Here is a 15,858-nt window from a genome sequence, read left to right on the forward strand (position 1 = left end):
GCAAGAGACAGCTTGATAGGAATGTGATCGCTTCCCAAAGAATCTAAAATGTCAATATTGATGTGAGAGTTGAGTGTTGTAGAGGATATAACGACATCAGGTGTGGTATTGCTAGATGGTCGAGTTGGCCGAGGAAGTACATGGAAGTGGCCGGTCGTATTAAGCGTGAGGAAATTCAAAAATCGTTGTTTTTCGTGTTGAGGCCGGCTGTGAAAATTGATGTCTCCCATGATAAAGAATTTACGATAGGTGTCAGAGAGGTATTGAAAAAACTGATATGGTATATCCTGTCTCGGCCTGACATAGATGGTTGCAAAAGCTATAGTATGATTCCTGAGATATAAGAGAACAACATTGTATTCGGGCAACTGAAAAGCAGGAGGTAGGATAATAGACCGATGGGGAATGCGAGATTGCCAGCCAAGAGCTGTACCTCCATGGAGCCGAGCGCCGTTGTCTGTGGAGAACGTATTTAGGAATATAGCAGGGTATATAGGGAGCCAGGAACGTTTCGTTGAGAGCAAAAGCGGTGATGTTTTCCTCCAGAAGAAGTTGTTGAAACAGTACTTGATGCGTAAGAAGAGATCTTATGTTCAAAAATAAGAAATTGTAAGCCATAATGATGTGGACCAGAAGTATGGAAATAGCACTGATACTACGGAACATGTTCAAACAGCCGTTTCAATAGGTTGAATTTGGAAATGAACGTTGGATCCACTGTATGTATGTGTATGTGTAATGTGAGATTGTAAAGAAGTTTAGCGGAGTGAATAATTTGGTTGAGGACGTGCTGGCGCTGAAATGGCAGGATGTTCTGTAAAGTAAGAGTTATGAATCGTAAGAGGTCTTCTACTGTGACAGGATGTGTCAGCGAGTTTGCAGGTGGGGTGCTGTCATCAGAAGTTTTGATGGGTGCTACTAATTCTGGTTTATCAGGTGCAGGTGTGGGTTTGGCACGACAACGGTAACTGTATGTAGGGTGTTTTACAGGGCAAGTGGTGCATTGAGGAGGTGCGCTTGAATTGGGACAATTTCGGGTCAGATGATTGCCACTACAGTACCCGCATTTGACGGTGTTTGTACAATTATGGGTGTAATGATCGTTATATGTTTGGCATTTCTCGCATAGTATTGGAAGAGTTGGAGGCATGCGAGAAGGCTCTACCTTCTAGCGGCGGCGATATATATAAGCACCGTTAGCTAAAAGATGATCAATTATTTGCTGCTGGTCGGTCAAAACACGCACAAGGTAGGTAGGGCCACTGTTGTTACGAATTCTAATACATTTTTTGATTTCCAGGCCCTAGTATCGCAGCTCATCAAAGATCTCATCGTCAGTGAGTTCGGGTTCAATGCCTCGGATAACTACTGATAGAAGTGGTGGACGACGAAGTGGCGGAGGTGTTTTTCGTTGGCTCGGATTGAGAGGTGTCAACACAGCCTGCGGCCCAAAAATTTCATAAGTAGCTTTGTTCCTAACATGAATATGAAAGTTAGGGTTATGAGATTTCAATATGATTCCATCCCTAGTAGGAATAATTTGGTGGACATCAGCGCGCGGAACATATTTATTGATTTGCATGAAGATGGCGCGTGCAGTCCGGTACTTGGTATCGAAGTTCTTTAGGATGAAATTATACATGGTTTCTCTATTAGCTGGCAAAGTAGGAGAGGATGGCGCATTAGCCCAGTCCATCTCGGTGTTTCTAACAGTTACTGAGACATTGGAACATTCTCCATCAGAGCTATAGTGTCTTGGTTTCTTAGCGTCTGATTCCTTGGAGGGCCTAATTGGAAATCGTGAGCGAGATCGAGATCCAGTCTGCTTAGAGGTATCTGCTTTAGTGGTCTTCGTACCAGCAGAGTGACCTGGTTTTGTGGCTGTACCCTTCGCTCCCGTTGGGGAGGGGGGCATGATGATGATTTAACCTACCAGAGGATGCGATTCAGATGAAAGTGTTTCGAGGCAATAGTATGAATGAAGAGTTAGAGGAAGCCCACTGCGGCTCTTACTTGAGGAAGCAATACGTCCTCGCGGAGATGTCGGTCAGTGCAAGCACTGGCCCTCCACAACAATAGATGAAGAAACGATTAGATGATAATGGCCACGGGCTCCCACTTGAGTCAGCAATACGGACTGCAAGGGGATGTCGATTGTCTGGAGCAGAACAATCCTCCCTAAATGAACAAAAGGACAAGTAGATGCTCGCAGAGCGTTAGTAATCGGTCTCAGGTCTATGGATCAATGATCGATCCTGAATCTGAGAGTGAACTTTTGATCGCAAGACTCGAATATAATCCAATGAATGACTGACTGTGCAAGTGAGTGTTAGTGTGACTGAACGACGAGCGTGTGGCGTTTGTAACGATCAGTGTATAATTCCGAGTGGTCTTTGTTTTTATTTTCTGAGAAAGACAGAACTCTGATAGGCACAAGAGAATCCATTTTTGTATGACAAAGAGATTCACAAACACTTAACACTAAAGTATTTCTGCATTCTGAGATTATTAAAGAATTAGAAAGATTTGTGTGTATAACCTCCAACTCACACGCTGAACGGACTCCAAAAGAGAACCGGTTGTTGCTAGTTGCTATCGTTCCTAATTTACGAAGATCAGTGTTGAAGCCGGAATTTGTTAACTTTTTTATCACTTCTGATTTGAAAAGGGAGGTAACTGATGACATGGAACCTATTCTTGAGATTCTGAATAAATTACAAAGGCTATCGATCTCTTTTACTGTCTTTCTTTCATTTACTGTCTGTCGATCTCTTTTACTGTTGCTCTGTGGCAATCAACGTTGAAACCAAAAACTGTTAACTTCTATCACTTGCAGTTTGAATAGAGGATTAGCTGAGTACATTGAACTCATTGCTGGGACACTGAATCGATTCTAAACAGTCGCGTGTCACTATCTATTACCGTTTTTGCTCTATGGAGATCAATATTCAAACTGAAAATAGTATTATATTTCTACCACTTCCGATTTTAGTTAGGGAGATTAGGATGAGCATAGTACCTTCAAACGCTGAATCGATTCACAAAATCACTTGTCTCGATCTGATACCGCTACCGTTCTCATTTTATGGCAATCAACGTTTAAACCAAAAGTTGTTAACTTCTACCACTTCTGGTTTGAATAGAAGGTTAATGAATAAAAATAGGCCTTCTCTTGAAACGATAAATCGATTGCAAAAAAAAAAAAAGAAGAAGAAGAAGAAGAAGAAAACGTTTCTCTACATCTCTACGTTTCTCTACAAGTTTTTGCTCCAATACCAGTCGACAGATGGACATGGCCATTCTATAAGACTTCCGATGCTTATGCATCCTATAGTTTGGAAGTCTAATAAATAGACCTCATTTATTGCCTACAATGATGCTGAAAAAGAGAAAATTTATAATGTTATTTTCCCGTATTTTCACTAACTTAACATAGGAATATTTTTCATCTTGTTCTACATAAGCAGATTTATTTCAAAAATGTTTGTCTCTTGAGTTAAAATCGAAGTTGATTTTACGCCGAACTGTTTCTTAGGAATCACGACAACGGTTCAAAAGTCTTTGGTTTTAACTGTGCATAGTGTATGTAAGTGTCTTTCTAATTAATTTATTTCTCCTGTGCCACTTATATTTTAGTTAGGAGATGACAAATGGTGTAGTAGAGAAGATACATCTACAAGTACTCCGCATATGTCGTCGTTTTGATGTGAGATCCTTCAAGCCAGGTTCATATCTTCCACATGAGGCCCCTAGTATCAAAATCCGTCACATCCATTTAGCTTAGTTTCGAGTAATTTTGCAAAACGTGCAATGAATCTCCATATATACACGAACAAACTCCCCTTTTAAACAAAATACTGTGTCCATAGAATTCCTTTAGATCAAAAGTGTAATAAACGATATGTAACTCAATTTTGGTAACAAATGGATTTGGCGGCTTTGCATACTTGATGCCTCACATGTGATATTTCGTCGTTAGTGGTTGGTGAACGTATTTCTTCGGTGAAACTGTAATCTGTTTTAGTATGTTTCTGTTAGATAAATCACCATCTGCGACACAACAATAATAATATTCAGCTGCATACCCAATTCAGTGACTGACACACGAACTAGTTTTAATGACTGTTTCCTCTAACTCGCACAAAACTTGAGAGATGGTGCAATCAGTGACGACGCCAGAGGGGTGCAAGGGGGCGAGCGCCCCCCTAGTAGCTACTTCTGCCCCCTGATTGCCACCTAGACTGCCCCCCCCACACTCCTACAATCTTTAAACATTCTATATGTAGTATTTTATATCAGTATCATAACCAATCTCATATCTCATTGTCAAATTGTAGTCTACTTTCCATGCATTTACTATGGTTGGTTTATACTAGTGCTCCTTTACTTATTTTGTTTCAAAGTACTGACGTGACGTCTACCATATTGACTAGGAACTGCTGAAATATTCGCAGCCCAACCCAGAAGGAGTGCACGTGGAATGGTAAAGTTTTACTTCTACACTTCCCCCGCGAGTCAATATACTACCTTGTACAGTGCTCCAGTTTTTGGAGAAAAGTTAAAAAACCTGAAAATTTCCTCGCACCACTGTTCGTAGCGCTACCCCTATCAGATCTAAAATGGCGTCCTTTCAAATGTTATTTAACTTTGGGAAATAAGTACACGTAATAGTTAGACGGAGCTAAATCTGCGGAATAAGAATGATGATCTATACATTGAAATCCTAGATTATGCAATGTCAGTTGTGTCCGCAGGGGCTTGATCGACAGGTGTATTCTACTGAAGGAACATAATTCCTTTCTTTTCATTATCCGCGGCGTTGAACTTTGAATTTTTCTTTCAGTTTTGTAAGTAATGTAGAGATTCTGGATTAAATATCTGACCGTTGAGGAGGTAGTCTATGAGTACGACTCCATACTTATCCCAGAAGAATGTTGCAAACAGTTTCTCAACCTATTTCTGTGTCTTGGACTTCTTGGGGCGATGGAGAAATGAGTTCTACTACTCCATTGACTGTTGTTTCGATTCCGGATCATAGTGGTACAACCGTATTTTATCTATGGTTACTATTCGTCAGCGAAATTGATCAGCATTACGGTCAAATTGGAAGAAGACTTCTCTCAATGCCGTCACTCTTTTATTTTCCTGACAGATATTTTGGAGACCCCTTTATGTCGAGAACTTGATCATATTGGCTGAAATGCTGCAATTTTCAAGAATAATGTCACAAATTGCATCCATGATTTTGGAAAGAGACATTGCTTTTAATCATCCTGGATGTAAAGCATAATTTGTTGAGAAATCGCCACGTTTATACTAAGCCACTTACTTCTTCACCACTGTATATAACGGAGGAGAGTCCCGTGGTGTTTCACTGATTTCCTAATTAATATATTTAATACTTCGGTGACTTTCCTTGGTGGAACAAAAATGTTATAACAGTTAGGATCTGGATGTTCGTGAAATTATCTGTTGGGGCACACATAATCACTTGAAAGGCCTGAGAAACAATAAGAATTTCATTATTAATATGACAGTTTGTATTTGTACATACAGAGATATGTGTTTCTAAACTACGGTTTCATTTTCTACCTAGTACCTACATTCCATCTGGATTGGACTAGGACATTTTCAGCAGCTCCTCGTAAATTCTCTCTCTCTCTCCCTTTATCTATGTCTATCTTTCTATCTTTCTATCTATCTATCTATCTATCTATCTATCTATCTATCTATCTATCTATCTATCTATCTATATCTATCTATCTATCTATCTATCTATCTATCTATATATATATATATATATATATATATATATAGAGAGAGAGAGAGAGAGAGAGAGAGAGAGGGAGAGAGAGAGAGAGAGAGAGAGAGAGACGTAGCATATAGTACTAGACGAATGTGTTACTTGTAGCATACGCGAAAGTAATTCAATTTATGATTAGGCTTCAAAAGTTTCATTGATAAATATTTCATGTGCAGACTTACTTATTTGTTAGTTACAAATTTTACTTGAAATAACTTTAATTTATAATCATATAGGTCTAATATAAAAACAGCAACGAAATTACACAATGTAGTGTAAAATTAGTCAAACGTAATAAATATGTCATTTTTGGTATGGTAAATAGCCGCCCCCCCCCCCCCGAAAATGTATCTGACCCTCCTTATCCCCCTAAGAACTTAAAGCTGGCGTCGTCACTAGGTGCAATACTACACAAAATTCACTTTCAGAATGATATACGCTTTTCAAAATATTATAATGGGAATACTGACATATTAGAGAGCTTGGCTTCTTGAGCTTCATAAAACTCAAGAGTGATGTACTTGTTCGTTGTGATCGGTTTGTGGCATTCATAGTTAACGCACTATATTACCCCCATCAGGAAGTCACGGTCGGCAAGAGAGATTACCGCCGTCGACGATGGGAGGCCGGTAGGCAGCTGGCCCCGTAAGCGGAGGCACGACGATCTACTTGTTCAAAGTTGCTGACCTTTTGCCGAGGCGGCAAGCGGTCGAAAATCGCAAAAAGAAAGGCCCTTTGCCGACTTTTTGCCGACTGTTGCCGACCGTTAGAGTCGGCATAACAGTCGGAAAGGCCTCTTTCCGAACCTCTGTCGACCCCATATGCCGGTCTCTTTTCGACGACGGCGTCGGCGCATTTACTTCGCTTTTCCGGCTGTTTGCCGACTGCTCGAAAGGACCTCTCTTCGATGTCGGCTTCCCGATTCTCCCACAGGCGGCATCCGATCTACTGCCGCTGTCGAAAAGTGGCCCTTTGCCGACTGGAAATCAACCCTTCAGGAAGGCAAAATTTTCATCATCTTTTACATTAGTCTTGCCTAAGTCTTCCCTCATGGTATGATTTCTTGACAAGGAGCACCCTTGCAAGTTCTTGAGGTATAATACTTGCATTTTTTGTGTGTCCCAGTATAAAATTTCTTCCTTTTTGCTTTTTGCATCATTCTAAGCCAAAAAAGAAGAAATTGAATGGGACGTGCAAGTATTATATACTTTCAGAACTAGCGATTGTGCCTTGCCATGTGCCCTAGAAATCATACCATGGAGGCAGAATTAAGCAAAGCTACTGTAAAAGGTGGTGAAAGTTTTGCCTTCCTGAAGGATTGATTTCCAGTCGGTAAAGGGCCACTTTTCGAGGGCGGCAAGAGGTCGGATGCCGCCTGTGGGAGAATCGGGAAGCCGATATCAAACAGAGGTCCTTTCGAGCAATCGGAAACAGCCGGAAAGGCGCATAAAATGCAGCGGCGCCGCCGCTGGAAAGTAGCCTTTCCAACAGTCGATAAACAGCAGAAAAGGCGCGTGCAATGCAATGAAAATCATAGCGGATTCCTATTAGTAATGTTGCACTCGGTACATAAGCAGTACATTTCTACAATTCTCGGTACGATTTAAATGCCATATAGAGGGAAAGTATCTGGGAATGACTTACGAATGCTTTAAAGCGACCTAAAAATAACAAGTAAGCAGCTAATAATGCCCGTTAAGAATACCGGTAATACGTCTGTGGGTCTAATGTGAAATACTTATAACAGTCAGTACATTTTCTCCCTGAAAGCACATTTTTTACTATCAGGACCACTGTTCTATACATTCAAAATTTGTTCGTAGGAAACGCTTTCTTCGGGGACAGAATTAAAAGCCGCAGCAATCCGTCAGAATATGGACTTTTCAGGCTGTCATTTTCCAATCAACTATTTGAAAAAGGATTTTAAACGCCAATTTCAGTTTTATTGGCGAGCATGGCCAAAAATCGGCGACTATAAACAAAAGAATAGTCATAGTTTATCAGATTTACTGTTCCACTAATTGCTTGTCAAAAAAATCTTTGTAGTCGGCACGCCACCAGCTTTCCCCATTGACAATCCGCTGGCGGGCCAAGAGCGGGCTTACAGCGGCCAAACAGAGGGCCTCGGGCCAGTATCGACAGCGGCCCGCCAACGACTTTACACTTTTTCCGTCGTCGGCCCCTTTAGCGGTAACGTGTCTGCTGCCGCCAAAATGTCGCACGCGGGTTGGTCAGCGATTTGTGTTTTTTACGACCACAAATCCGTACGCAGGCAGCTGGATGAATGAATCCTTGAGTCTTAAGAACCAGGTTTCGGAGGAACCAAATTTAAGTACCGCTAAATTTTTACCGTTTTTCCGTAATCAAACTGAAAAAATAACTCGAAAAATTGCTTTGTAAGAACAGTAGTGTAAATGATACAGTTACCACGAGTCGGCTAACTGCTTTCGTTAAAGCGAATCCCACAATTTTCTGCTTAACGAAAGTAGTTAGTCGACTCGTGATAACTCTATCTCATGCACACTACTGTTCCTACAAAGACATGTTTCGAATATTTTTCAGTTTGATTACAGAAAAATGATAAAATTAGCGGTACTTTAATTTGGTGTATGAGGCCCCTTAACACACAGGAACACATGTGTTACGGTAACTATAGTCATTGGGAAGAAACCAGTCAAGGGACACAATATAAAGAAGTAAATCAATCTCTGTAGCTCTGAGACCGTAGGAAGATCCCAACAAGAATTGACGAGAAACAACAGGCCTTAAAGATTTAAAAAAAATAATAATAACTAGGTTACCTTACTGAACATTAGGTTGAAAGACGGAAAAGAAATAAAATAAATTTGATGAACTTTATCTAACAGTAAATAACCAAATAAGAAAATACAAAACTCTTTGATTCTTTACATCACCAAACTTGTGCATTTATTTTTATTTGATGCAATGAGTTTCTGCAAAATTGTACTTAAAAAGTTGGGAAAAACATTATTTTTTAAAGATATTTTCATAACTGTTAACTTTATAATCTCGCCAGAGAATACACACCACTGTTCGCGCGCTCTAGCGTGTAAATTGAAGGAAGGAAAAATGTGGTGAAAAGTGATTTTCTAATTTTTTTAAAATACAAGAGTCCCACGTCCCCTGGAAAATGAGATTTAAATAAAAATTAATGAAGTAAAAATTATAAATAAAAATATTGTAAGAAAAGGTACGTGGTGGCGGAGCGATTCAAACCGGGCTTACCACTCACCGTGCTGATGTTTTTCCCCTGGAGTACGGATTTCTGCTTGGAAATAAAGTTCTTTCGATTGTATTATAGGGGTGCAGCCTGTATACAGCCTCGGTTTATTAAGTATTTTTACCATAATAAAACGTTGCGGGTCACTTTTTCACTCTATTATGCAACAACTATTCACAAAAAGACAAAATCAAGTTATCACCTCCAGCAGTAAGACAGAACTCTTAATGTAAAAATTATCCAAACTAACCTAACCTAAATTTAGGGAATTACTGCTATATTGCAGGACCATCCTGAAAAAAAGTGTTCAAAAGGTACTCCAATCGGTTATAATTTGTTGGATTAGATTAAGCTACGTTCAATTACGTTACATTAGGTTAGGGGCATAAAAGCTACAGTGCAAAAAACCCAACCCAACCTGTGCTAGTTGGCCACTAAAAAGCACGAATGCTATATAATTGAGTCAGGGCAGGGTGACGCTGGTGTGCCCGCGCAGTGGTCTGTCAAAAAGGAGAAGGCATCAGCGACGTTTGGTATATGCGTAAGCGAGGGTAGTGAAAACATGTGGGCTTTGGTAATCATACATATTTCAATATCACTTGTTATGGTTTCATACTAGTAACGCTTCAGTTGTAAACATAAAATACAGCTTTCGTACACAGTACAGCTTCAGTTGTGCAGAAATACATTGCCGTTGAGTTAGAAGCCACTTACCTTCAAAATTAAGGCTTGCAAACTTTTGCAATTTCAAGCAGAAAAACGTGTACTACAGTTTCTTAACTGTCGCTCATTATTTTTTAATAAAAAATTAAATGAAATCTTTAAGTTTTACGTCCCACGGTTATGCCGGTTAGGCTAAAGAAGACGGTGATGATGAGAGATGAGTGAAATGGTGGAATGAAGAAAGTGGGAGGAAACGGGAAAACTCCGAGAAAACCCACGAGCATGGTGTTTGACCACCACAAAGTCCACACGGCGCGTGGTAGGATCGAACCAGGAACCCCAAGCACTGGAGGTGAATGCTCTACCACTGAGCCACCGCGCTCCCTATTTTTTAAAAATAATTCTATATAACTCAAACATATGTCATTCCCTTGACATACATGCACCATTTCCACACTGCCTTTCGCGCCACTATGTCGTAACAAGTGCACTTCTATGCGAAATAGTCTATCCACCTCCATATACAGTGAAGCTTACATCAAAAACAACCACTTTCTTAACTTTTACTATTCTCATTACTGGAGTTTCACTCATTCTCCCTCACAAACTTAAACAAATTCTCCAATTGACCCGGTAAATTTCCTAAAATTGGTCTGGCGATACAGCAATTGAACCCAAATTTAGTACCTTGAGTCCTAGTTTTACCCACTTATTTTTATTGCGTGTCTTGTTCGGGAGTAGCTGAGACCGATTATGCAATAATAACCCAACATTCTATTGCGCGGGAACACGGGCGTCTCTGGCAGGGGGACGAAAGGGACGCATCCCCCCAATATTTTGAAGTACAAAATATTCAATATTTTATTCTAATTTAATTTATTTACTAACGACTGAATATCATATAAATAATAATAATTGTGTTTATTTGGAATATATTCAGGCTGTGAAACGATTGTAATCGAGTTCTTGATATACCTTAGTGGGTCCGTGAAGGTAAGCAGAAAGGTAACAAATGGAATCGAAGTTAATAAAGAGGTTGGGCTAGGTAGTACCGTTTAAATCACTTTCTTCTATCCCCCCCCCCTAAATTTTACATGCCAGAGACGCCAGTGCGCGGGAACATACTATCTTTTTCATGCGCAGGAACAATTAATATATGTAACACAACATAAAATATGTTTGACAATTTGAAATTATATGCATAATATTAAATTAACTCACCACATGTATACAGCTCTTCCACTTCGTACTCAAACCACGATTCCTCAGGTTTTACATGGAATACTATTAGCCGGTTAATATTTAGTTTATTCGTCGTCTTCTCCACCAGGGGCACTTACACATCGTGTTTTCGCCATATTTGCTTAACCAGCAACTTGGTACAGTTGCCAATGAATGAACAACATTTTTATCACACAAAAACTCTTTTCCCACTTGTAAACTCACCTTTACCTTCTCCTACTGATAGGTGTTGTAATTGGCAGAGTGCAGACATAGTAAACGTTTGAAGACACTGACAAGAAGAATCAACAAACTTTGTTTGAAACAGTCCACCCACACTGCATCACCATGTGCCAAATGCAGTCCGTTCGTGCAGTCCGTTTACTACATTTCTTTTCATACATTTACCTTTTATACGGTCGGCACGCCGTCAGCGTTTCGACGTCTTTACAACTATCATTTGCCATAGTCGTTCCGTCCGCTGTATGCCGACATTCTGCCGACTCCGTTTTCACAAGAGATATTTAATGGAATTAGTGTCCACCCACAAGAAAAACCTTCGGACAGTTTCAATTTTTTTCTTCAACATTAAAGAAGATACAGGCTCTATTCATTTTTGAAAATTCGACTCGTTGCCGGTGGTACGCGATATTGAAACTTTCGCCGACGTAGTTTTTCAAGAAATTGTCGGCAGTGCGTTTTTGCAGTCGTCGTCCGACTCCCTGCCGACTGTTTCGAGAAAGGTTTATACGAGGGAAATACAAGCCCTAATTCGTATTTTAAAGCAAAATATTACCTTCTAACTTTCTTTGTTTTCTTTTGGTGAACGTCTCTGTTTTTGCTGGTCGCGGTCAAAAATCGCGCGGAAAGACGCCGGTGTCTGGCGCCGGCAATCCGACCGCAGCATCTGATCGGCATGGACAAATTGTCCGACTGTAGGCAGCAGGATCCTGATGGGGAGGTCTGTTTTAGATGGATTCTATACACTGGTTGTTGTGGTAGTAAGATCTCAAGTATCTAAATATGCAGAAATGTTTAGTATTCCTTGAGTTACAGAAGTTTTGTTATAGGAGCATAGTCACGTTGATTAATGTATTCCGTTGTCAATAGTTACAATTTTACGTCTTCATGAACTACCTAGGTATAAAACTTCAAACAAATGCAAGCTCTTATATACATGCGAATGTTTTTTTTAAGTAGTATAACAAATTGTATTATTAACACCTTGACCACCATGTTCATCACCGATGATTCATAATGGGTATAATTTGAGGAGCCATGTGAACCATATGTGATTCACAGACTTTGCATCCTTGTTTTCGAAGCTGTGTGAATCACCGGTTATGCACAAGCACATAAGTTTTAAATGTTGAAATATATTCTCCGGCCTCAGAAAGATGTTTGGTATTCTTGATTTCCGGACTCTGATGTTTTTTCCCTAAAATTATTTGATCATTATGATATACATATATTTTCCTCCAATAGAACTGGCCCCACGATGCACTTTAACCTATTTCATTCTGGCAGTCAACGTGTTAATTACCTCTTCCAAAAGTTCTACTTCATCTAATACATACTCTTAAGTATTGTCAGTAAATTTTTAAAGAATCCAATCGAAGTTAAAGTATTGCACTGGTGCGATGTTCGTTTTTTATGTATGTTCAAAACTCATCACAGAAATATAACACGGATGAATTAACGCCGTTCTTTAACGTCACAAACTTTGTACACATTCATCAAACAGGATGGAGTACACAGACAGTCAAGAGGAAGCGTGTATTGAACAGGTCCAAACAAAAATGTACCATAAAGATTGCAAATGTTTTTCCTTACAAATAAAAATTAGGGCACTATGAACAACAAGCCGGGAAAAGTGCTTTTGGGTCTGGAATGGCGAGTTAATGCACCATTCACCGTTGGTTAGTCAAATTTCGTCCTGTAACACAACACTGCAAAACGAGATCCTTGGAAACGACCAACATCATGTCCGGATAAGATCCACAGGAACGATGTTTAAGAGAACCCTCGGGAAGATGTTCTTGCCATTGTAGATTAGTAACACTTACACTTGTAACTTTCTTCCGGCGGCTCAGTGCAATCGATGAAATGAAAAGTTTGTGTCATGGGTGCAATATGAGTTGGGTTCCGCCAAACAAGAATTCCAGTCTAAAGATGTGCAGTTCTCTGATTGTGAGGAATAAGCAGAAAATTTCTGCATCGTATTGACACTTTCCATGAAAACTAAATCTACTACGACAACAGTCAGGACAGTGGTTGGATCTTGAAAGTCCGGAACGATTTCCAAAACCTACAGAAGATGTAAATAGCATGACAATTATGATAAAGTTGAACCATCATGTCTTTCTGTGAGGTAAAACCATTACTAAGAATCGTCATAGTGCTAAAGGCCATGAAATGCACCTCACTTTGGCCGCAATCGTCTAGAAATCTTTAAAAGATATGGTATCCTCATTCTGCGGGACAACGTACACACAAATGTCGCTCACAGGATGTTGTAGACCTTTTGTAAGTTGCAGTATGAAACCTTTCCACATCTATCGTATTCTCCTGACGTTTCTTCCGCCGACTAGCAATCTCTTGCTATATCTTGATGGTATCTTCAAAGGGAAGACCTTACCTGATGCTCGAGGGGTAAATCGTGCGGTTGATAACTTAGCATCTCAGACCTCAGACTTAATTTGGTACGGAATCCAATTGTTGGCTAAGAAATGGCAAACGTGTGTAGTTGTAATAGGTGAATGTCTTGATTGACCAGATATTATAATTTTCATTTCTTTTTCTTATCTTTAGAATGACGTACTTGAGCAGATATTTCATTCTCACCAACCTAATGGTAATTACATAGGTTTCCATATTAGTCTTATGCTAATCCATTCATGGGATTATTCGTGCTTGTAACCATAGTCAAGGCTCTAAGAACTTAGAACGGCAATTACAAAACTTCTTTGTCACGGGTTCGAATTCCGTTCAAGATATTGTTCTTACATTCATTGACCCTTTGTTTCATTGTTATCTTTCATTTCTTTCTGGGATGCAAAACCCAAAAGTTAAAAATAAATAAAATAAAGAAACATAATTAATGGTGCAGAAGTCTATGCATTGATACTACTCCACGCATTTATCATGATACCACTCAACCAGAAAATCTTCACGTTATCTGATCTTCGACAGATAATCAAATATCCAAATCGGTCTCCAGTCTAAACCTTAAATTTTCGGTACAAACTTCCCCTGGTTGCTTAAGAGTTCCCATCACGGTGAAATTAAAATGCCGTTAATTTTACAGTATTTATGTCATATCTTCAAATAGATAAAAGATAATGGAAAGTGGAACAAGACCTCGCTAGACAATATTATTTTACATGAGATACCCTTATCACGAACCACCTAGTAGATTTTCGTTTGCAGCCATTTATAAACGCGAAAATAAATGCCGATTTTCTAAATGGCTGGAAATCGAAAGCAGATAAGTGAGTCGTGATAATGGTATCTCATGTAAAATAATATTGTCTAGCGAGCTCTTGTTCCACTTTTCGATTACCTTTTATCTATTTGAAGATATCACATAAATACCGTACAATTAACTGTATTTTAATTTTGCAGTGATGAGGCTTCGTAAGGACGTTTTCCTGCTGGAAAATACTGTCCTGTAAAATACCTAATTAAGGTTAAGGACAGAATTTACGACGTTATGTAGTAGTAATATTCTCCTGGTGAGAAAGGTAGCACATGGCATTAAAACAGAATGTTAGCTGTGGATCTCTGTGACAAGTGAGAATAACCACTGAATTTTAAACTATGAGCTATAATTTATTTTCAACATAATAAGATACAGGCAATTTTTACACATTAGAAGATTTAGCATAGTTGACTACAGTTGCGTACAAATGTATTTGAGAAAATCCATTTTTATGTATTTAAGTGAAATTTAACAAAATTCTATGTTTGCACTATTTAGCAATCTTTTCACTTAGAAATTCAAGATCTTTCTTTACAAATAGGAAAGAGAGCATATGTTTACTATTTTCAATGGAAAAAAAATCACAAGGATTATTTTCCACTGAAAATCTAACAATTTCTTTTCTTAATGTGCTGTTGTATTTGGTGCAGGGAAACCGTTATCTGCAATAATTTGAGCGTACACCCGTGATGACTCCTTGGCTGTTCGAGGACGGGCTGGGTCGTCGTAATCTACGTAGTATAAACCAAACTTCTCCCTGAAAATTATTTTTAAAAAATATATTATTAATTTGTCAGGAGAAGAAGACGGAATAGTTCAAAGAACACGTTTTACTACATGGTAAGAATCTAATATGATAATTTGCTGCTTATGTTAATTACTAAACTTCAGTGACATAAAAAAGGAAGAACACTGGCTATTAATTGAATTGCAACATTTGCAATATTTGGTTGCACTACATTTTGCTTTTACTCTCGGGGTTAACTCTCGTAAAGAACAACTAAAACAGTGATGAGAACTTTTAATAAAGGTGGTAAGAACGCCAACATACGTATATATGAATATAATGAAGCTTGGTGTCTGATGTAGCTGTAGTAGATTATATGACTAAAATCTGTTAGACATGGAGATCATTGCATGTTCCTCATATTTTGGGAACTTTTTTCAGTTATTAAACCATGAAAGCTGTGTATTTTTGATAGTTCAGTATTCCACATATGCATTCATTAAAATGGAATTCAGCATTTAGACAACAAACCTTTCTTTACAAAATAGTTAATGAAAATTTTGATAATTCCAATTTTCTACAATGGATATGATTATGTGATTCTCCACGTAATTTAAAATTTGGACGTGTGTTATACAGAAGATTCTAAAAACTGCACAACACAAAATCTCACTGATGCATAGCATAGAATGAATATGCACAACATTATGATGATTATGATT

At 38.9% G+C, this 15,858-nt stretch overlaps 1 protein-coding gene across 1 annotated transcript in view; it reads right to left on the reverse strand.

Annotated features, from left to right (window-relative positions):
* Positions 1 to 14,781: 14,781 nt before the first annotated feature.
* The window catches only part of LOC145665165 (lactase/phlorizin hydrolase-like), a 60,494-nt gene continuing 59,417 nt past the window's right edge, over positions 14,782 to 15,858 (reverse strand). Inside the window, exon 23 of the mRNA XM_081732448.1 lies at positions 14,782 to 15,166. Coding sequence (XP_081588574.1) covers positions 15,034 to 15,166 — 133 coding nt within the window. The 3' untranslated portion in view covers positions 14,782 to 15,033. The remainder of the gene's footprint in view (positions 15,167 to 15,858) is intronic.

This window comes from Thermobia domestica, chromosome 11, assembly GCF_964235325.1.
Source record: "Thermobia domestica chromosome 11, izTheDome1.hap1.1, whole genome shotgun sequence".
Lineage (NCBI taxonomy): Eukaryota > Metazoa > Arthropoda > Insecta > Zygentoma > Lepismatidae > Thermobia > Thermobia domestica.